The 23848-nt window shown below is 48.8% G+C and overlaps 1 protein-coding gene across 1 annotated transcript; it reads left to right on the forward strand.

Moving 5' to 3' along the window:
• Nucleotides 1-5671: 5671 nt before the first annotated feature.
• RASL10A (RAS like family 10 member A) lies at nt 5672-23635 on the forward strand. The gene is made up of 3 exons (XM_084819405.1): nt 5672-5887; nt 20494-20618; nt 23365-23635. The coding sequence occupies exons 1-3, from the start codon at nt 5672-5674 to the stop codon at nt 23633-23635; spliced, it is 612 nt and encodes a 203-aa protein (XP_084675531.1).
• Nucleotides 23636-23848: the final 213 nt, after the last annotated feature.

The raw sequence follows: 23848 nt of genomic DNA on the forward strand, positions 1-23848 counted from the left end.
GGATCGTTCCCTCCGTGCTTCTCCTGCCCTGCATTTTTGGCTAGACAGCCAATATCGGCTGTCTAGCTGCTGGAGCAGAGGAGGATGCTGCAAGATGACACATAGGATGCGTTGTACTGGCATTTCCACCCTCCTCGCCCCAGAATACTCCCAGAACACCCCATTTTGGCCATTCCGTGCTCCTCTTGTGAGCGTGGAGCACAGGGCTGTTCCACGCTGCCTGTGACGCAGCACAGAAAGGGGGGAAGGTCGGTTCTCTGGCACCCGACACTTCTGAGGTCGGTTCCCGGAAAACCAGATATCCTATGGCCGTCTAGCCACTGACTAGCAACCATAGGATTGCTCCCTCCATTTGTTTTAAATTTTTGTATGTTAAATATTTTATATTACTTTTTATCATGTTGTTAAACTGCCCAGAGAGCTTAGCCTATTGGGTGGTTTGTTGGTTCATTTATTTATTTATTAGATTTGTGACAACAGCAACAACAAAATAATCCATTTATAGAAATGTAGTAAATGAAATAATAATGATAACGATAATAACAACAACAATAATAATACTAGTAGAATCAATCACATAAACTGTCAGAGCAATTGGACCATGGAAACTATGACCCAGACTGGTGGGGTGGGTTCTCCTTTGTTGGAGATCTTCCAGCAGACGCTGAACAAGCCACCCATCTGAGGTTCAGGGAGGTGGGCCTGGAGGCTTACGAAGGCTCAAGATCTGTGGTTCTTCCTTGATCCTCCATAGATCTGGAAGTGGCAGCAAGATAAAGCAGAAGGGAAGGGGGAGTGACCATAGCATCATAGTGCTTGCTTCTGATGTATTGTCTTAACAGGTGATGCTTACATTGGGTTTTGCATTTCTGCTCTCTGTAAGACCATTTTCACACCCCTGGATTGAGTGAGTTTTTGCGTTTTCATCCCTGGATGGGTCATTCAGATCTAGCACTTGCATGGGCTAGAATGTACACTTCAGGTAATATTGACTCTCACCCACCGGAGGCTGGTGGTTCCAATGTCAGTGGGGCAGTGGATCTGCGCCGGGTTTCAGTCAGAACCAGTCAGAACTCTAAAGGAGGTATCCAAGGTTGGAGAGATCTTGTAGAGTTCTGACAGGTTCTAACAGAAACCCGGAGCAGATTACTTGCCCCACTGATATCAGCGCCACCAGCCTGCACTGCTCTCACCCACTTTCTGTCGAGCATTAGTAATGTTAGCAAGCGCTCGGTTTCGGACTAAAAGGTGTTTTTAGCATTGCTTGTGAAAACATCCCTATCTGAAATTTGAATGAGGCATGTCAAGTCAACCTGTTAACCTCCCCACCTCTGCCATGCTCAAATCACTTGCCTTATTATCAGTTAACTGTAAATAGATTTGCAGATTGTCAAAACCCCAATAGAAGAGCCTTTTTCGGGAAGTGTGAAATGACTCACCGTTTCATAAAATACAAGCTGCCCCAAGGAAGGGCCATTGTTAATACTTTCTGTCTCATTCCTTTTCACACTAAAACACAGGAACCAAGTTGGTCTGAAACAATAAACAGTTATGCTCTCAAATTGTAATTCTACAAAATAAAGTAACCCCCCCCCACACACACACACCCTGTATTATGTGAGTCAGGCCTACAGAACCTCTTCCAGTCCAAGGGCTGGATTCCATTTCTGAGAAGCTGGGGTGTGTGTGTCATTCCAGTGGTGGGTGGAGCCAAAGACCAAGGGGGCAGGGCCAAAGGCAAAATGGGGTGGGGTCAAAATATAAAACATACCAGCATGTTATAGTATAAAACTCGTCCTGCCAGTAACTAAGCCGTAGGAAAAGCATTTCAACCTTTTAGAAGGGGCGGCGGTGGGGGGGAGCTGCACAAAATCCAGGAAACCATCAAATGACTGGTGGCTGGATAAAGGGGGTGGGGCCTTTTAGGAGACTCTGGAGGGCCAGAATTCACCCCCAGAGAGCCAAATTTGGCCCACGGGCCTACATTCGTCACCCCTGATGTAAGCTTTGGTTGATTAATCTAAAGTTTTAGTTGATTAATCTACCAATTTATTTATTTATTTATTTATTGCATTTATACCCCGCCTTTCTCCCTCCAGCAAGGAACTCAAGGCGGCTTACATTATCCTCCTCCTCACCGTTGTATCCTCACAACAACAACCCTGTGAGGTAGGTTGGGCTGAGAGTCTGTGACTGGCCCAAAGTCACCCAGTGAGCTTCCATGGCCAAGTGGGGACTAGAACCCAGATCTCCCAGCTCCCAGTCCGTCACTCTCACCACTACACTACACTGGCTCTCTCAATTGAATGGATTAAAGTTCTTATCCCTGTTGAAAACAGAGATGCCAAGTATTAATAGAAGCAAAGCAAAGCAATGCTGGGAGGGGGGGGGCAGGGCAGCAGTTATTGCTCACAGACCAGCCCAGTGTGGCTACACTGCAGATTCCTCAAGCAAATTTGCCCTGTGGCTGCATTTCCTTTTCTCTCTCTCTCCTGTTGGGCAATCATTTGATCCCAACGAGTTCAACAGTGAGTCAAGACAGGGCATACTCCTTTCCTATGGCTGTAGAATCTTTATGATGATCACTGAGTCGCATCCAAATTTAATCATACTTACAGTAGACCCATTGCAATCAATGGGACTTCAGTTCATTGTGACTAACTGAAGTCTCATTGATTTCAATGGCTCGCCTTTGACTAGGAGTAGATCCAGCCCATAGCAATGTAATAAAACACAGGTTAAATTAAGTGTATGTATTCATTGTTATAGATGCTATCTACACCCGCCCATACACACACAAAATGTTAATGGGTTGGATCCAGGATCTGCCTTCTACAAGAGGAAGGGTCCTTCCATGACAGGAAGGGCTGGATTTGCTGAAGGCCCCCCCATCTAATTTTTGGGGACCCCCCTCCCTCCACACCACAGCTCACCCCAATCATCAGAATCTCCTGACTCTCTGTGTAGCATTTTTATGGGGGTAGAGGGGCTGCCATGGGAAGGAGGGGGTGGGGAAGTCCACATCCGTCAGTGCAGTTGTTCCAGCACAAATCTGCATCCAACTGAGATCTGGATTCAAGTCTGGGTCCATTTGGGGACTGCACTTGAAAATTTGCCCCTACGCCACTGTGGGTGGGTGGCAGGGGGGAGGGTAGAGGGAACCTAGGCCTGATCATGACTGCATGCGGCCCTCAGGAGCAGAAAGACTTACTATCCCTGATCCAACCAATTGCACTTGCACGCCCTCTGAAAAGCTTGCCAGGAAAAGGAACTGGGCACCTGTCGGGATAAGGAGAGACGAGAACCTTCCACAGCATCTGAATGTATCGTCATCTTTGTCAACATAAGGACCGCCTGGTTGACTTCTACTTCTGTTTCCTGCCCACCGAGGAACCTGCCTGGTTCACCCAGGATGGAGACAGTTTTGAGTGAACAGCTGGGTTTTATGTTTTCACAAATGGAGGATCGAGCACAATTGTCTGCTACTTTCTCCTCCCCAGGACCCCTGGGGGCACTGAAGCCCCCACCTCACCCCAGCTGAGTGTCTGCAAACTCTCCTCCATTTTAAGACTCCCCTGCTAGGGAGCGGTCAAGGTATTCCACTGATGTGGGATTTATTTCCCACAGCCTCGGGACACCTGGAGTGAAGTCCCCGCGAATGTAAAGGGGCCGATAAGGGCTGGGAAGCCGGGACACCCTCCGTCCTGCCTTCGCCACCCAGGGGTCGCCAGCAGCCGGCCAGGCTGGCTGTGTCGCTTGGCTTGCAGCACACGCGGGTGGATCCTCGCGTGAAACAAGGCCCTCAAAGTGACAGGGCCAACGAGACGGAAGCCAGCCCGCTCTTGCGGAACCAGTCCAACTTTCTCACTCCCCTCCCCCCATTGGACTCTGCGCTGTGTCAGGCTGGGAGGAGAAGGGAGGCTGCGTTGCTAAGAATGAAGTCACATTTCTGCATCCTTGGGAAGGTGGGGAGGAGCGCGCCGTCTATGCCTGGGGTTGGAAGGCACCCCCCCCCGCGCCGCCACCAGCCCCTCCCGCTCTTCCCAAACAGCCCTCCGCCTCCATATCACCTACAGACTCCGGCTATGCAAACATCTTCTTCTTGCCCGATGAAGAGGTCTGGAGGTCTCTAAAGCTTGCACTTTTGTTTGGCCTAATAAAGCAGCGCAGACGGGTGGCTCCGCTTTCAGGGGGGCTGGGAATCGGCGCTGGGTTTCAGTCAGAACCAGCCAGCTCTCTGAAGGAGCTCTCCAAGGCTAGGGCTCAGAACCTCGGCTAGCTCCTTGAGAGTTCGGAGCGGTTCCGACTGGAACCCAGCGCGCATTCACAGCCCCTCTGAACGCGGGGCCACCGGCCTCCACTGCTTTAATACAGGCATAATCCACGGATACGGACTGGGGGGCTTCCACCGCCTCGGAACACCTCCCTCCTTGCCTCCCCGCCTCCCCCCGCTGCCTGCCTCTGGCTGGACGTCTTCGCCGAGCGCTCCCCAGCCCCGGCCGAGCAAGGCGCGCCGCCTCCCCCGCTGCTGCTGCGGCTCGCCGCCTCGCGCTGCCCGCGCCTCGCCCTTCTCACGTGCTCGCCCTCTCCGGCGAGGCATCCCGGGTGTCTCTCCGCTGCCTCCCTCGCGGCGTCGGCGGCCCGCGGCGGGCGCGGCCAGCTCGGCCGGCCGAGGCAGCAGAAGCCGCCGCCGGAGCTGGCGCCGCAGTGCCGCTGTCCAGGGTGCTGAGCGGGAGCCCGCGCCGGGCGATGCGCTCGGCTGCCCTGCCTCGGGCCGCCGCGCTCCGGGCGCGGAGGGGCGGCCGCCGGCCCTCCCCGGGAGAGCTCTCCGGCGGCGGCCGCGGGCGCCCCTGCGGGCAACGCCAGGGTCCGGCATGAGAGGGCGGACCCGGGAGGGCGCCGGCGGAGGCTGTGGGGCCGCTGCGGGCACCCGCCCGGCTGCGTCCCAGCAGGGCGCCCGCGCAGCCAGGCGGAGTGCGTGGCGATTCGGAGCCAGAATCCGGAGCCTGGTGGAGGCGCCGTGCGAACACGTCCCGCCGCCTCCCGCTTTCCATCTCCCCCCAGCCCTTCTCCAACATCTGGCAACTTCTCTCGGCAGCCTCCTTTCTACCCTCATTTCCCGAGCCCTTGAGTGACTCGAGTCCTGGAGCGGGGCAAGCCGTGGCAGCGGAGCGGTTCCGAGGCGACGCTGCCCTTCAGCTCCGGAGCCCCAACGACCCCGTGGCCCAGCCCGGGCGCGGATGGGATCCTCACCCCGCGCTGCTGTGCTTTTGTGGCTCCTGGTCCCGCCAAGGAAACCTTCGCCTCCTCTTTGCAGCGGCTGAGCTATCAGCCTCGACAGCGGCTCGACGGGCGCAAAGTTGCGGGGAGCTGGAAGGGCTGTGGTGAGGGGGGGCGAGGGCTGTGTGTTCGGGGCTGGGGGAGGAGGAGCCGCTTTGCGTTCACGGCAACGGAGGAGCATCTGAAGACGGGGGGACGGAGCCAGGGTTCGCCCCCAAGAGGAGCAACACAAACTCGAAGCCGCCTCCCCCCCCCCCCCCCGGCCACCGTGCCATCATGCCGCTTCGGAGGGGGACGCCTTGAAACCGACCATCCTTCTCCCCTCCGCCTCTCCCGCTCGCCGGGCGGGGCGGGAGGAGCCCGGGGCTGTCCAGGGTGCTGAAAGCGGACCATGGTGGAGACGCTGACCGTGGCCGTCCTGGGAGCCCCGAAGGCGGGCAAAACCGCCATCATCCGCCAGTTCTTGCACCAGGATTTTACGGAGACGTATAGCCCGACGGAGGGTCGCTACACGTACCGGCCCTCGGTCATCTTCAACGGGAGCATGTACGACATGAAGATACTGGATGTCCCCTACCTTACGGCTTTCCCAGCCAACAGCTGCCAGGTGAGTGCCAGGCTCCTTTGCTCCGCCGCCCCCTCCAAGCTCCCCCGGAGGGTCCATAGTGCAGCACAGTCCAGGGGAGGCTGGTGGCTGCGATGTCAGCAGGGCAGTGAATCTACTCCGGGTTTCAGTCCGAACCAGTCAGGACTCTAAAGAAATACCTTTCATCGGCTCAATTTCTGTGGCTGCAAGGACATGTGAGCTTTTATGTTATGCAGAGGTCTTCATCAGGAAGAATACTGCCTTCCCCTTATACCTAACAAAGGGCCTTGTGGTACTTGAAAGCCTGCAAACTTTTACACCAAGAGAAGGCAATCCAATTTTTAAAGACTGCTTTAAAAAGAATAATCTAAGGGTGCCATTCTATGCATGTTTAGACAGAAAGAAAGACTTTTTTCTGTCTAAACGTACATAGGATTGCACCCTAACTTTCTGGTGTCAATACAGTGACACTCTCAGGGTAGGGCTTTGGGGGAGAAGATGCAGGAATGCCTGTGAACATAGCTGTCCTTTAGAGTCCTGACTGGTTCTGACTGAAACCCAGAATGGATTCACCACCCCACTGACATTGGAGCCACCAGCCTGCACTGGGGCTGTCAACTTTTTGTCAGTGGCTTGAAGTAATTTCAAACTCTTGACAAGTGTCTTAGGATGTCTCCCTGCCCCCCTTAGATCAAGTGTGTAGAATTGCAGGCCCAGGAACCAAATTTATTTATTTATTTATCGCACTTTTACACCCCCAAATAGCTGAAGTTCTTTGGGCAGTTCACAACAATTAAAGCTGTGAAGTGTAAGACAATAAAATACAATATTTACAAAAAGGTTAAAAGCTTAAAACTACAATGTAAAAATAAAATCAGAACCAAACAGAAGCTAGCAGCAGTGCAGAAATTTTAAATACAATACCAGATATAAGATAAACTGAAAAAGTAATCCAGCCCTCTGGAGTTACCGAGGGGACCAAATCCCTGGCCCCATTTTCACAGAATCATAGAATCATAGAATAGTAGGGTTGGGAGGGGCCTACAAGGCCATCGAGTCCAACCCCCTGCTCAATGCAAGAATCCAAGTCAGAGCATCCCTGACAGATGGCTGTCCAGCCTTGTCTTGAACGCCTCGGGTGTGGGAGAGCCCACCATCTCCCTAGGGGATTGGTTCCATTGTCGTATTGCTCTAACAGGCAGGAAGTTTTTCCTAATGTTCAGCCGGAATCTGGCTTCCTGTCACTCAAGCCCATTATTCCGTGTTCTGCACTCTGGGATGATCAAGAAGAGATCCTGGCCTTCCTCTCTGTGACAACCTTTCAAGTACTTGAAAGCTCTCCAGGGTTTCAGGAAGGAGTTTTTCCAGCCTTACTTGGAGAAGCTGGGGATCGAACCTGGGACCCTCTGCATGCAAAGCGGGGGCTCTATCACACTGAGCTAATATCCTGGTATTTGGAGTATTCTGGCCTCACCCCCTTTTGCCTTCAGCCCCTCCCACCATTGGAATGCATTCCTCCCCACAGAGTTTCTCTGAAATTGGATCCAGCACCCGGGCTGAAAGAGGTTCAATACCCCTGCTTTGGAAGGCAATGTATATTACTTCACTTGCTTCAAAATCTGGTAGGACAGCGCTGCTGCTTTCACAGGCCTTCCTGCATCTTTTGCCAAGTGACGCCCCAGACGTCTGCCCCAAAGCCCTGCCCTGGCAGCACCCCTGTATGTGGGTGAACTCTACATGTGAAGGACAGGCAAGTTGTGGTAGAGAGTGTCATTGTATTGACACCAGAAAGTTAGGGCACAATCCTATGTATGCTTAGACAGAAAAAAGACAGACTTTCTTTCGGTTGAAACATGCATAGCATGGCACCCTTAGATTATTCTTTTTAAAGCAGTCTTTAAAAATTGGATTGCCTTCTCTTGGTGTAAAAGTTTGCAGGCTCTGTACCACAGGGCCCTTTGTTGGTTATGAGGGAAAGGCTGTATTCTTCCTGGTGAAGACATCTGCATAACATAAAGCTTGCATGTCCTTGCAGCCACAGAAATCGAGCAGATGAAAGGTATTTCTTTGTCTATTTTGTCTTTCTAAGGGGAAAAAAACAGAGGTAAAGCACGTGCTTTGCATGGAAAAGACAAGTTCAATCTATGCCATCTCCAGTTATAAAGGTCAGGGGCAGGAATGGGAAAAGACCCTCCTCTGCTTCAGGCCCTGCAAAGCTACTGCCATGGTGACCTAGATGGGCAAACAGTCTTTTCTGGTCTAGAGCAACTTCTTATATCCCTAAGTAATGCTAGAAGTTTGTAAGATCCCACTAATAATCTTTTCTGCCTCCCATCCAAATGCACTTCTCTGTTAAATCGGCCATTTTAAGCTTACTGAGCAGTCCTTTCCCCACCTACCTAGGAGTAAGCCCCATTGAACTCAATGGGACTTATTTTTTATTTCATTTCTATACCACCCAATAGCCAAAGCTTTCTGGGCGAGTCACAAAAATTAAAACCACAAGGTACAGCATAAAACATGATAAAATATGAAAGCTTAAAATTACAATATAAAAGTACAACCAGAATAAAACCTAGCAGCAATGCAGAGATTTAAAATACTGATTTAGAACAGCAGAGCTAAAGACTAGAGTGCTAAAATGCTGGGAAAATAAAAAGGTCTTCATCTGGTGCTGAAAGGAGTACAGCGTAGGTGAACCTTTCTAGGGAGCTCATTCTACAGCAGGGGGGCCACAGCAGAAAAGGCCCTCCTCCTGGTAGCCACCCACCTCACTTCCTTGGGCAGGGGCTCACAGAGAAGGACCGCTGAAGATGATCTTGGGGTCCAGCCTGGTACATATGGGAGGAGGCGATCCTTCAGACAACCTGACCCTGAGCTGTTTAGGGCTTTGAATGTTTATACCAGCAGTTTGAATCGGGCCCGGAAATGGACTGGCAGCCAGTGCAGCTGGAAATGGACTGGCGTAATGTGATCTTGTTGGCCAGGACCCATTAACAGTCTTGCTGCCCTGTTCTGGACCAGCTGAAGTTTCTGGAGTAGGCAGATATGGTAGTCAAAGTGAAGGGAGCAAAACTGGAGGCCATGGGATTTGAATGATCTTGAAGTTCTATCTTCATGGGATTTTGCTTTAGATTTAGTAGCTTTAATAGCTTTAGGATGCTTTGTTGTTGTTCAGTCGTTCAGTCGTGTCCGACTCTTCGTCACCCCACGGACCATAGCACGCCAGGCCTTCCTGTCCTGCGCTCTCTCCCGGAGCGTGCTCAAGTTCATATTTAGCCTTGTGATACGTTCCACTCTCTCCCGGAGTGTGCTCAAGTCCATATTCATTGCATTGGTGATGCTATCTAGCCATCTCATCCTCTGCCGTCCCCTTCTCCTTTTGCCTTCGGTCTTTTCCAGGGAGTTTTCTCTTCGCATTAGGTGGCCAAAATATTTGAGCTTCAGCTTCAGGATCTGTCCTTCCAATGAGCACTCAGGGTTGATTTCCTTTAGGATTGACTGATTGGACCGCCTTGTAGTCCAGGGGACTCGTAAGAGTCTTCTCCAGCACCACAGTTCGAAAGCATCCATTCTTCGGCGCTCAGCCTTCCTTATAGTCCAGCTCTCACAGCCATACATTACTACTGGGAAAAACATAGCTTTGATTAGACAGACCTTTGTCAGCAAGGTGATGTCTCTGCTTCTTACTATGCTGTCTAGGTTTGCCATAGCTTTCCTCCCAAGGAGCAAGCGTCTTTTAATTTCATGGCTACAGTCACCGTCTGCGGTGATCTTGGAGCCCAAGAAAGTAAAATCTGTCACTGCTTCCATTTCTTCCCCTTCTATATGCCAGGAAGTGATGGGGACAGATGCCATGATCTTCGTTTTTTTAATGTTGAGTTTCAAACCAGCTTTTGCACTCTCCTCTTTCACCCTCCACAAGAGGCTCTTTAGATCCTCTTCACTTTCTGCCGTTAGGGTGGTATCGTCTGCATATCGGAGGTTGTTGATAATTCTCCCGGCAATCTTAATTCCAACCTGTGATTCATCCAACCCGGCATTTCTCATGATGTACTCTGCATATAAGTTAAATAAGCAGGGCGACAATATGCAGCCTTGTCGTACTCCTTTCCCAATTTTGAACCACTCGGTTGTTCCATGTCTGGTTCGTACTGTTGCTTCTTGACCCTCGTACAGGTTTCTCAGGAGACAGGTAAGGTGGTCTGGTACTCCCATCACTTTAAGAATTTGCCACAGTTTGTTGTGATCCACACAATCAAAGGCTTTCGCGTAGTCAATGAAGCAGAAATAGACGTTTTTCTGGAATTCTCTTGCTTTCTCCATGATCCAGCGAATGTTGGCAATTTGATCTCTAGTTCCTCTGCCTCTTCGAAACCCAGCTTGTACTTCCGGTAGTTCTCGGTTCGCATACTGCTGAAGCCTAGCTTGTAGGCTTTTGAGCATCACCTTGCTGGCATGTGAAATGAGCGCAATTGTGCGGTAGTTTGAACACTCTTTGGCGTTGCCCTTCTTTGGAATTGGAATGTAAACTGACCTTTTCCAGTCTTGTGGCCATTGTTGAGTGTTCCAAATTTGTTGGCATATTGAGTGCAGCACTTTAACAGCATCATCTTTTAGGATTTTAAATAGCTCAGCTGGAATACTGTCATCAATTTAGGATGCTAAGAAAGTATTATTTTTCCCAGTGTGGTTCTTCTTTCCCCCAACCTTTCTTTCTCCCTTCTTAATCTAATTCTAAAAGTTCATGGTGCATAGAAACAGTTCTATGCACTGTTTGGTATATGTCTGTGGGAAAGAACCATTTTGCATTAGGAAAGCATTCTTTATATCTAGGAGAGTGAGTTAACTGAGGGAAGTCAATGTGGGTGGCCCTCCAGAAGTTGTAGACTACAACTTCCAGCATTCTTGAACATTGCCCCAATCAACTAAGGGCACAGTCCTATGTATGTTTAGACAGAAAAAAAGTCCTACAACTCCCAGCATTTTATTTATTTATTTATTTATTCATTCATTCATTCATTCCATTTCATTTATATACTGCCCAATAGCCGAAGCTCCCTGGGCAGTTCACAAAAATTAAAACCAAAGAGCACACAATAAAACAATATAAAATATATAAAACATTAAAACCACAGTATAACAATGCAAGCAGAATAAAACCAGAATAAAACCTAGCAGCAAAGCAGGGATTTAAAATACAGATTTAAAACAGCAAAGCTAAAAGTCTAGAAAGCTAAAATGATAAAATGCCTGGGAAAATAAAAAGGTCTTCACCTGATGCCAGAAGGAATACAATGTGGGTGTAAGGCAAACCTCACTAGGGAGCTCTTTCCACAGCCGGGGTGCCACAGCAGAAAAAGCCCTCTTCCTAGTAACCACCTGCCTCACTTCCTTTGGCAGGGGCTCACGGAGAAGGGCCGCTGAGGATGATCTTAAGGTCCAGGCGGGCACATATGGGAGGAGGTGATCCTTCAGATAACCTGGCCCCAAGCCATTAAGGGCTTTGAATGTTAACACCAGCACTTTGAATCGGGCCTGGAAATGGACTGGCAGCCAGTGCAGCTGGCAAAGTATTGTGTAATATGAGCTCGTTGGCCAGTCCCTGTTAACAATCTTGCTGCCCTGTTTTGGACCAGCTGAAGTTTCCGGACCATTTTCAAAGGCAGCCCCATGTATAACGCACTGCAGCAATCTAGATGAGAAGTTGTCAGAGCATGGATAACTGTAGCTAGGCTATCTCTGTCCAGATAACGGTGTAGTTGGTATTCCAGCCTAAGCTCATAAAAAGTGCTCCATGCCACTGAGTTCACCTGTGCCTCAAGTGACAGGTCTGGATCCAAGAGCACCCCTAAACTATGAATGTGATCCTTTAGGGGGAGTGCAACCCTCTCCAGAACAGGTTGAATATCACCTAGCCGGGCAGACGAACCACCCACTAACAGTACCTCTGTCTTTTTGGGATTGAGTTTCAGTTTATTGGCTCTCATCCAGTCCATTACCATGCCCAGGATAACTTCCCCTAGCAGTTTTTGTAGATGTTGAACAGCAGGGGGGATAAAATAGAGCCCTGTGGAACCCCATGGCACAATTGCCATGGCACAGAGCAATAATCCCCCAGCACCACCTTCTGGAATCAGCCACCCAAGTAGGAGTGGAACCATTGCAGTGCAGTGCCTCCAACTCCCAACCCAGACAACCTCTCCAGAAGGATACCATGGTTGATGGTATCGAAAGCCACTGAGAGGTCCAGGAGAATCAACAGGGTCACACTCTCTGTCCCTCTCCCGGCAGAGGTCATCCGACAGGGCGACCAAGGCAGTTTCCTTTCCAAAACCAGGGCTCAAGCCCGATTGAAATGAATCTAGATAATCTGTTTCGTTCAAGAGTGCCTGGAGCTGTCCTGCAACCACCTGCTCAAGCACCTTGCCCAGGAAGGGGATGTTGGCCACTGGCCTATAATTGTTAACGTCCTCGGGGTCCAGGTTAGGCTTTTTCAGGAGTGGTCTAATTAGCACCTCTTTTAAAGAGGCCAGCACCACTCCTTCTCTCAAGGAGGAATTTACAACCTCCTGGACCCAGCCAGACATCCCCTCCTTGTTTGATGTAATAAGCCATGAAGGGCAAGGTCGAGCACACAAGTGGTCGATCGGACGTGGCCAAGCACCTTGTCCGCATCCTCAGGCCTCAATAACTGAAACTCATCCAATAAAACTGGACCAGACGGTGCTCTGAACGCCTCCACCAATGAAACTGCATTAATCGTGGTGTCCAATTCATGACGAATCTGTGCAACTTATTTTCAAACTCATCACAGCATGCAACTGAGGGTTCCACAGTCTCTCTCCCTGGCCCAGAATGTAACCAGCTGCGAACCACTCAGACAAGCTCTGCTGGACGACACTGAGAAGAAATGTCGGTGGAAAAGAACTCTCTCTTTGCCACCCTCACCGCCACAGAGTAGGCTCGATAATCTGTGTTCGGTCAGACTCGGCATGAGTTTTCCTCTACCTGCATTCTAGCCATCTCCCCCCTTGCTTCATTGCCCTCAGCTCAGGTGTATACCAAAGAGCTGACTGGGCTCTGCTCAGAGGGAGAGGGCGCTTGGGCACGATCGTGTCAACCACCCAAGTCTAGGGATGTTGGAGAATTCCGCCACGGACTCCAGTGAGGCCGGATTCTTTAGAATCCAGCCCCCCAGAGTCTGTGGCAGAAGGGGGCAATCCCCCCCGCCACCCCGTGGAATCCCCCGGGATGGAGCCTACCTGGCAGTGGCGGCAGCTCTGGTGGCAGCTGCAGCGGCGATGGCTCCGGGTCATCTCCTGGCTGCTGCCAGGCTGCGGCCGCAAACAGTGGTCGCCACGCCGGCCGCCATTTGCGTCCCTGCCAAGCTGTGATAGGCTACTATAAGTATCCTATACTTACGTAGTATATACTATCGTATATACTACTACGTAGTATATACTATCGTATATACTACTATATATACATAGTATATACTTGCCCTTCATCTCCCAGAGTGGCTGGGTGACCAGCCAGATAGGCGATTAATAAATTTAATAATAAATAAATAAATATCTACGTAGCCTATCACGGCAAAAGGCAGGGACGCAAATGGCAGCCGCTACACCGTTTGCGTCCCTGCCTTTTGCCGTGATAGGCTACGTAAATATATACGTAGCCTATCACAGCTACCGCAACCCCCCCCCCCATCACCACGGATGCCCCAGATTGGAAAGATTCGTACATCCCTACCTGAGTCATCTCTGCATTCCACAGAGCCATGCTGCCTGGGGAATGCTGGGAGTTGTAGGACTCTTTTTCGGTCTGAACATGCATCGGGCTGCACCTTAATCAAATTGATTAATTGAATAATAGCACAATCCTATAAGAACATGAGAAGAGCCCTGCTGGATCAGACCAAGGTCCATCTAGTCCAGCATTCTGTTCACACAGTGGCCAACCAGCTGCCCACGGGAAGCCCACAAGCAAGACAGGAGTGCAGCAGCACCCTCCCGCCCATGTTCCACAGCAACTGGTGTACACAGGCTCACTGCCCATGGTACTGGAGGTAGCATAGAGCCATATGTGTCTTCCTTACTCAGCAGTAAACCTCACTGAGTTCAGTGGGGCTTACTCCAAGGTAAGTGGATATAGGGCTGCAGTCTGACCCCCCCTGCAACTGTACACCTCTGTTAAATAAGAAACGTACTGGCATTTTAAGCTGATTTAGGCTGCCGTCCTCTGCACACTTACCTAGGAGTAAGTCCCATGGAACTCAAGATACATGCCTAGGATTGCAATGTCATGGCTGCAGCCCTAATTCTAACCCAGGCTTCCCCAACATCTGATGTTTTGGACTACAACTCACAGCATTCCTGACCATTAGCCATGCTGGCTGAGGCTGATGGGAACTGAAATTCCAAACATCTGGAGGGTTGGGCTGCTATAGCCCTTTTGTTCATATTCCTACAGCACTCATTCATTTGTTTGCCAGCAAACCTGTTTCATTTTCATCTGTAGCTTGGCCCATTCCATGGGGTTGGTCATGGTATTGTGGAAATGGAAAAACAGATTCCCTCCCTCCCTTCTTTCATTTGTTCCTTCCTTCCTTCCTTCCTTCCTTCTTTCCTTCCTCCCTTCTCTCTCTCTCTCTCTCTCTCCCCTGCCTGCCTGACTTCTCCTACTCTTTCTTTCTTTCTTTCTTTCTTTCTTTCTCTTTCTTTCTTTCTTTCTTTCCCTTTCTTTCTTTCTTTCTTTCTCTTTCTTTCTTTCTTTCTTTCTTTCTCTTTCCTTCTCTCTTTCTCTTTCTCTTTCTCTTTCTTTCTTTCTTTCTTTCTCTTTCTTTCTTTCTTTCTTTCTTTCTCTTTCCTCCTCTTTCTTTCTTTCTTTCTTTCTTTTTTTCCTTCCTTCCTTCCTTCCTTCCTTCCTTCCTTCCTTCCTTCCTCTTTCTTCTTTCTTTCTTTCTTTCTTTCTTTCTTTCTTTCTTTCTTTCTTTCTTTCTGGGGCATGCTGGAAGTTGTAGGCCTTTTGTCTGTCTAAACATGCATAGGAGTGCACCCTTAGTTGACTAATTGTATGGATACCATCTGCCTCCACCAAGGCAGAGGATTAAAGATTGATCTCCCAATCTGGTTCTGCCCCACACATCGTGCTCCAGCATTTTATTTTTAAAAACTTGCCATGCAAGGGCTAAAGACATGGATAACATAACATCCAGTCTGGCCCTGGGACACAGGCCAGGAAGGTGCAGATGCTGGGGCCAGCTGGAAGAATGCTGGAGGGAAGAGGAAGGTTGGGAACCTCTGCCAGCCCCAGGGCCAAGTTCCAGCTCAGAAACGCTCTCGGGGGCTGCATGCCAGTGGTGGGCAGGGCCAAGCATTCCTGCCTATTCTAGTGTAAAGCTAGAATGCTTTACACTAGTGTAAAGCTGCCAGTATTTGAGTCTTAGGAGAGGGAATCCAGCCTTTCAGAATGGGGAAAAAACGGCACAAAAGCCAGGAAAGCATTACATGATTGGTGGGGGGGGGCAGGGGCGTGGCCATCTGGGGATCCCAGGAGGGCCAGATTTGGCCCCCAGGCCTAATGCAGAGGAAATAAGCGAAACACAACTGGTCTTATCATTTGGCCTGGGGCTGTGGAGGACAGAAGGACTTTGAGCTCTGAGTAAAGGGGACTCAAGAACCACCGAGGCATGGCCACCTTATCCTAGAGAGAATTTGGTCCAGTTCTGTTTAGGATAGGAACTTACAGAATTTCTTCATAGACAGGACAGAAAGAACTTGAGATTAAGAAAACATCGTATGTGGGGGTAACCGTGATGGGCAGATTCTTCCATCCAGGCCCAGATTTTAGAGTACCAGAGTTGTGAGTGCTTTGCTCTTAAAGGTCTGGCTTTGAGCCCCTCTGTATTCAACCCCGTTGGTGCTGAATTAGGGTTGCCACCTCTTTTTTTTCTGAAGGGCCCCTCATCTCTGGCAGCTACATGGCAACCAGGGACATTGCGGTCTTCTCCATGCTGCGAATAGCTGCACCGATTGAACATGGCTGATGCAGATGCCATCTAGGCCAGGGTGGTTTGCTCTGACTTCTGGCAGCTCCCCAACATCTCAGGAAGAGGGGAAGGGTCTTTCTTCACTGAGTTCCTTTTTGACTGGAGATGCCAGGATCAGAACTAAGACTTTAGGCATGCTGGCCAGGGCATGGGCTTTGCTACTGAGATGAGGGCAGTGCAGGCTGGTGGCTCCGATGTCAGTGGGGTGGTAAATCCACTCCAGGTTTCAGCCAGAAATGGTCAGAACTCTAAAGGAGCTATCCAAGGTACTTTTGTACTTTGGATAGCTCCTTTTGAGTTTTGACTGAAACCCAGAGTGGATTCACCACCCTGCTGACATTGGAGCCACCAGCCTGCACTGTCTCAGGTAGAACTTTGGGGCAGTTGTCCGGTGATAGCTCCTCTAGAGATCTGATTGGTTCTGATTGAAACCCAGCGTGGATCCAGTGCCCCACTGACATTGGAGCCATCAGCCTCCACTGGATGAGGGACAACACCCCCCCCCCCTCAATTTGCAGGAACCCTAATTATAATAACAGAAAGGAAGGTTTTTTACCTGTCTCATTTAAATCCTTATGTGGGCAGGATGATGGATTTTAATGTATTTTGATGTTTAGGTGCATCATCTCACTCCAGACCAGGGCTGTAGCCAGTATAGGGCCACCGAGAAATAACAGGGATGTATCACAATGAGGAAAGAAAAGAAAAATTAAATAAGAGAGCAAAACAAACAAATAAACCCCCAAACCAGACTGAAAATGGCCAATAGCCACAGATTGTAAAGTGACAGCTGGAAAAGAGAAAATGCAGCCGCATGGGATAAGGTAGAGGTGGGTGCCCCTGCTCGGAGGGAAGAGCTGGCTAGGACCCTGACAAGACATGCGAGCCCCACTTGTTCACACGAAGAGTTACTTCCATTGAATTTATGAGTTGTGTGAAAGAAAATGTTCTGCTCCCCTCAGGGGTGCCAGCTGCTGGCCAAGGCTAGCATGAGACTCTGAGAGAGGAGAGCTGTGGCTGGTGTGCTTGTGAGTCAATGTGTTTTAAATCGTTCTCAGGCTGAGGGATTTCACAGAATCAAAAGGTCGGAAGGGGCCTACAAGACCATCGAGTCCATTCCCCCGCTCAATGCAGGAAGCCTGATTCCCAGGTGGTCTCCCTTCCAAGTACTAACCAGGGCTGACCCTGCTTAGCTTCCGAGATCAGATGAGGTAGAAATGTTACAGGGCCACCCAGCACAAACCCTGCAGACAGCGCCGTCTCCTAAATGGGACCATAACTCCAGCAGGCAAAGCCATTTCACTAGCTTGAATGCAGAAGGAGAAGAGAAACTGCAAAAGAGAAGGACGAAGAAGGGGAACAGCCCAGCAAAAAACAGCCCAGCCCAGGACAGTTGATGCAGCGCAAAGCTGAGTACCACTGGATCCTGAATAGGCGTATTCGTAGCCATCTGGGCAACTGAATCAAGCATCCCCCTTGTGCTGTTTTCCTCCTCCCTCCTGATCCCTTTTCCTCCTGTCCCGTGTCTGTTTAGATTGTAAGCCTCAAGGCAGGGAGGGTGTCTTTACTGATTCTTGGAGGCCACTCGGGGAGCCTTTTTTTTTTAACTCTCAGATAAAAATGCTTGAAAAAAAGAAACCCACTTTTATTGTATTACAGTACATGCTTCCTCAAAGGCCTTTCTGGTGGCACTTGGGAACAGGAGGGGCCACCCCTAGGAGCCCCAGGTCATGTCTGCTTTTCCTCCCATCCCTTCCAGCCCTTCTGGGGGTTCCATGTTGCAGGATTAAAGGGGTTAAAGCTTTGGCTGGATTGCAGGATGCGACCACTCCAAGGCTCGGATCGTGTTGCCCTGGTAACCTCCCAGCTCGATCACTGCAGGGTGTTGTAAGTGGGGCTGCCGCTGAAGATGGTTTGGAAGCTTCAGTTAGTTCAGAGTTCAGCTGCCAGAATTTTAATGGCTCACAGCCCATTCAGACCTCATGTCATCAGTTTTAAAAGAGCTGGGCCGGTTGCAAGTCAGCTTCCGAGCCCAATCCAAAATGTTGGTGTTCACCTTTCAAGCACCAGGTACTTGAAGGACCATTTACTCACATATCGTATTGACCTGAAAGGGACTTTAGAGACCATCTAGTCCATCCCTACTCCACCCCGCTCAGTGCAGGCTCTGCAATGCTGGATGCAGCTATAGCGATTGTGGAGAGGACTTTTTCATCTACAACACCCAACATTATAGAATGCCTCGCCTATAAGGCCTTTCTGATGCCAAAGTTGCTTTCTTTTAGGCATCAGGCAACCCCCTTTTTAGGTTGCAACCCTATGCTCACTTACCTGGGAGTAAGTCCCATTGAACTCAGTGGAATTTACTTCTGAATAGACTTGCATAGGATTGTGTTTCAAAGCTCAGGCTTTTAAAGTACATTTTGCTTATTTTAAAGACTGTGTTTTATTGTTTGTTTTTAAGAAGTAATATAAAACCAATGGAGAGTGCAAAAGCTGGTTTGAAACTCAACATTAAAAAAACGAAGATCATGGCATCTGGCCCCATCACTTCCTGGCATATAGAAGGGGAAGAAATGGAAGCAGTGACAGATTTTACTTTCTTGGGCTCCAAGATCACCGCAGACGGTGACTGTAGCCATGAAATTAAAAGACGCTTGCTCCTTGGGAGGAAAGCTATGGCAAACCTAGACAGCATAGTAAGAAGCAGAGACATCACCTTGCCGACAAAGGTCCGTCTAATCAAAGCTATGGTTTTCCCAGTAGCAACGTATGGCTGTGAGAGCTGGACTATAAGGAAGGCTGAGCGCCGAAGAATCGATGCTTTCGAACTGTGGTGCTGGAGAAGACTCTTACGAGTCCCCTGGACTACAAGGAGGTCAAATCAGTCCATCCTAAAGGAAATCAACCCTGAGTGCTCATTGGAAGGGCAGATACTGAAGCTCAAATATTTTGGCCACCTAATGCAAAGAGAAAAGTAACTGGAAAAGACCCTGATCCTGGGAAAGATTGAAGGCAAAAGGAGAAGGGGACGGCAGAGGATGAGATGGCTAGATAGCATCACCGATGCAATGAATATGAACCTGAGCACACTCCAGGAGAGAGCAGAGGACAGGAAGGCCTGGCGTGCTACGGTCCACGGGGTCATGAAGAGTCGGACACGACTGAACGACTGAACAACAACAACAACAACAATAAAACCAATTCATTACGTTGTGCAACATAAACAGAATTCACATCTTGTTCCAATGATCCTCTAAATTAGCTTCAGTAAAATACAGTGAATAAGGAGAAAGAAAGAAAGAAAGAAAGAAAGAAAGAAAGAAAGAAAGAAAGAAAGAAAGATTTACAGTATTGTTCCTTATTTTATTAACATATGATTTCAGCAAAACTATAAAGAAAAATAACCATTCATAGGCTGCATTCAGTGCTGGTCCTACTTAGAGTACACCCATTGAAATTAATGGGACTTAATTTCCTACTCTAAGTAGGACTAACATTGGCTAGAACCCCATGTTAGGATATATTAAGTTCTCTTTATAAAGATCAATAAAAAGGTTCCACTTTTCTTTAAAGGTATCCCATCCCTGTCTATTCTTTTTGTTCTACTATAATGAATTAGCCCCATTTTATCATACCTATCTTTCACAGAAGGAAGCTCTTGAGATCTCCCATTCTTCACATACAATAACCTAGCAACAGACAGACATATAAGACATTAATTCCTTGTGCTCTTTAAGTTCTGAGCTGTTGATAAAATTCAAAAGGAGGATGAGCTGATCCAAAGAAATGCCATATTCTATAATACTTACATACATACATACATACATACATACATACATATTGTGGACTTATTTACCGGTCTCATCTTTTATTTCTGGTTTTCTGTATATGTTCATTGTTGTTTTCAGCATTCTGAACTGCTTTGGGATGAATTTTGATGAGGGATGTTATAAAACGTTTAAATAAAGAAATAAATACTTACATTTTATTTATATAAACATTTATATACCACCTTTCAGCCTGCATAAACCACCACCACCCCAAGTTGGTTCACAATGATAAAACACAATCCTGGTCATAAAAATGAGAGCATTAAAACCACTATAAAAATGACAAAATTTAAAAAACAAAAACAAAAAACAGCCAGCACAATTAACATATCATTAAAATCTATTAAAAGCCCAGTGAAATAAAAATCATTTGATTTCCTGTCTTAAAGCCTTCAATGAAGGGGCCACTTTAGCCACTCTCTTGGGAGAGAGTTCCAGAACCAGACTGCTACCACCAAGAAGCCCTATCTTGTGTGACTAGCCACACCTCCCTTGGTGGCAGAACACAGGGCAGGAGCCCTGGTGATGATCATAACTGATGGGCAGGTTCATGCAGGAGACGGTGGTCCTTCAGATATCCTGGTCCTAGTCATGGAGGAGATCTTCTTCTGCAGCTATGTTCTTTTGCTTCCTATCTTCTTTCTCCAGCTGGACACAGCTACAACCTCCCTCTTAGCTCCTCTTTTGGAAATTCCCACTTCCCTTGAACCAGAAATTCATGTCTTCTTCTCCCTCACCAGGAATGGTTGGACCTAAAGTGCCGGGGGCTGAGGAATACCGATGCCTACGTACTGGTCTATGACATCTGCACTCCCGAAAGCTTTGAGTACGTCAAAATGATCCGTCAGCAGATACAGGAGAACAGGTGAGCACAAGGCGAGAAGGAGGCCAAGGATTTGCGGGTGGTAGATGGGGAGCGAGAGCCAGTGTGGTGTAGTGGTTAGAGTGTTGGACTGGGACTTGGGAGATCTGGTTCTAATCCCCACTCAGCCATGGCTTCGGGGCAGTCACTGGCTCTCAGCCTTCCCTCACAGGGTTGTTGTGAGGAAAAAATAGGGAGGAGGGCTGTGGAAGCTGCCTTAGGTTCCTTGATGATGATGATTGATGATGTCTTTCTGCCAGATTGAGAACCCAATCCAAAAATCAAATGTTGGGAGTCAGCCCATCAATTCAGTGGGATTTACCTCTGAGTAAACATGCATAGGAATGCACCGTGTGAGAGAGAAAGGGCTTGAGTGTGTCAAAGGGGTTTTTAACTTCTTTCCCCCTTCAAACTCCTGAAGTTTCTCTCATTTTCCAGAATTGGTTTGCCAGGCTACAAGGAGAGCTGCTGTTTGAGAAACGTCATTCCAAAGCTACCTTGAGCATATGGACAAGGCAGGCAGTAATTTGGATCCTGGCACATTTAAACAAACAAACCATCACACTGGCGGAATTAGGATCAAAGGGCAAAAGTGCTAACATTTTAAAGCAAACATGGCCCTCATTATCTAGACCGCTGGCCCCAAACTCCCAAATAACTATAACGTTGCCAGCTTTTAGTTTATTTTATGCTAATCACTGGGACAGCGCCTTCTCTGTGGTGTCCCCAGCCCAAATCTGTGATATCCCCAACCCGAAATACATATGGCCCCCTCTCTGATGGCTTTTAGAAGAACCCTAACCCCCCTTTTTTTTATTCCAGTCTACATTTGGATGATTTTATGGCACTGCGTCTGCTGCTGTCATTTTAAAGTTTTGTGTTTTATAAAATGTTTGCTATGTTGTTGTTTTAGTAGCTTGTAATCATATTAAACTGTTAGTTTGGGGATTGCTTTGGGAGGATGAACACCCTAAAAGGTGGGATAAAAATTGATTAAATAAATGAATAAATAAAAAATAAATGTCACAGGAACCTAGGAAGCTGCCTTACACTGAGTCAGACCCTGGGTCCGTCTAGCCAGTGTGGTCAACACTGACTGGCAGCAGCTCCCCATGGTCAACACTGACTGGCAGCAGCTCCCCATGGTTTCAGGCAGGAGTTTTTCCCAGTCCTACTTGAACCTGGAACCTTCTGCATGCAAAGCAGATGCTCTACCACAGTGCTGGCAAAAGTCTGAAGATTCTGCTTGCGGTCGTTCCTTAAAATCAGCGCTCCCAAATGTATGTACCCATATTTTACCCCCAAATTGGCCTTTCAATCGCATTCTGAAAAATCTCTCCCTAAGAAATGAGGAGTCCCTCCCTCCAGAGCAGAAAAGCCAGAGGATTTGATCCTGGGCAGAGAACCTAAGAACCTCAGCTTTTCCCCATTAGACTGAAATTAGCAAGTTGCTAGTCCTCATGGCCACGACATTATTTCTTGACGTGTGTGGGCGACGCATAGTGAAACCGGCAAAGCTGGGGAAGGGCTGAGTTGAATTGCCAGGAGTCAGAGGTTCACTGCCCTGCACAGTCCCTTACCCCTCAGCATGACCAGCAGAATAAATTATGCACATAGAGGAAACATATGCAAATTTGCTAAATTTCTAGAGTGCAGCGTTTGGGTTATGCGGAATTATATTTTATTTTTAAGCACAGGGGCTCTGCTGATTTCTCCAGTGAGCTATTTCCACCCTCCTCCCTGATCTCCCACAATGCTCTTCTTCTTCTCCAACAGGGATGAGCAACTTCAGATGGCCCAGGGGCCACTCCACCCCATTCCCCAAACTCTCCCAGCCCAGGCTTCAGTCTTGGCATGAAAGCAAGCTACCTTTGTCTACCGTGGTCTTAACGTTTTATATATTTTGTGTTGTTTTATTGTGTGCTCTTTGGTTTTAATTTTTGTGAACTGCTCAGAGAGCTTCGGCTATTGGGTGGGATAGAAATGAAATGAATGAATGAATGAATGAATGAATAAAATTTTGTAAGCCTCCATAGTGGTTTCCCACCAAATTTCAGTGGCACCCCCCTATTTTTTTTTTTAGGTGATTGGGGCAGTGGGGGGGCATATTGGGGTGCAATGGGGGCTGCATGCAAATACTAGGCCAATAGGACAAGCCAAATGCAAATCATATAAAAACATTTGGAATAATATTTCCCCTTGGCTCGGAATGAAATATTTATTTGTCCAGCATCCTGAGACATGGTCGCCCTTTGTTGTGGGTCAGTAGGGCAGATTAACTCCCTACTACCCAATCCACAGCTTGGTCCTGCCCCTCCAGCGGTGTGGCTTGTTTGTTTAGTCCCGCAAGCTGAGGGTGTGCGCGCGCACTGTGGTAGCATTCTTTGAAGGGAGAGTGCCCCCCCCAATTATGGAACACTCTCCCTGTCCTCTTTTTGGTGCCAGGTTGAGGCCTTCCTCTACTCCCAGGCATTTGACAACATATCATGACATTTTTAATGGGTCCTGCCAAGTTGATTGGAGTTTGTGTAAAATCATTCTAGATTTTTGTGTGCAAATGTTTCTGTTATGTTACTATATTGTAGTTTCAGGGTTTGAATCTTTGTAAACCACCCAGGAAGCTTTGGCTATCGGACAGTATAGAAATAGGATGGCTGGCTGGATGGATGGCTGGTTGGCTGGCTGGCTGGCTGGATGATTTGCCCCTGGGATGGAATGATTTGGACTGCCTTTGCCCCTGGCTTCCCAGGACGAGCAGCACCGGCGAAGCCCCCATCATCGTAGTGGGGAACAAGCGGGACCTGCAGAGGCATCGCTTCACGCCCCGGCGGACGCTCTCGATGCTCGTGAAGAAGAGTTGGAAGTGCGGCTACCTGGAGTGTTCAGCCAAATACAACTGGCACATCGTCCTCCTCTTCAAGGAGCTGATTTGCAGTGCTGTGGCCCACGGCTGCAAGAACCACCACCCTGCCATGCGCCTCCAGGGGGCGCTGCACAGGAACAGATGCAGCCTGATGTGACAAGATGCCGCCGGCCACACAGGGGTCGGCCCCGAAGCGCTCCTCCCAAAACTCGGGGCCGTCAGAGTGGCGAGGGAACAATCAGGGCGATGGCCAGACGGCCGCTGGACAGCAGTAGCCACTTTATGTGGCTGGGCGTTGGCTCCTCTCCGTGGAACCGGCCTTAAAGTGTGGTGGCCGCCTCAGGGAGTGAGATTATAGGCGGTAGGGCAG

The sequence above is a fragment of the Heloderma suspectum genome, chromosome 13 (assembly GCF_057233095.1).
Source record: "Heloderma suspectum isolate Gila_16-S chromosome 13, 16-S_ref, whole genome shotgun sequence".
Taxonomy (NCBI): domain Eukaryota; kingdom Metazoa; phylum Chordata; class Lepidosauria; order Squamata; family Helodermatidae; genus Heloderma; species Heloderma suspectum.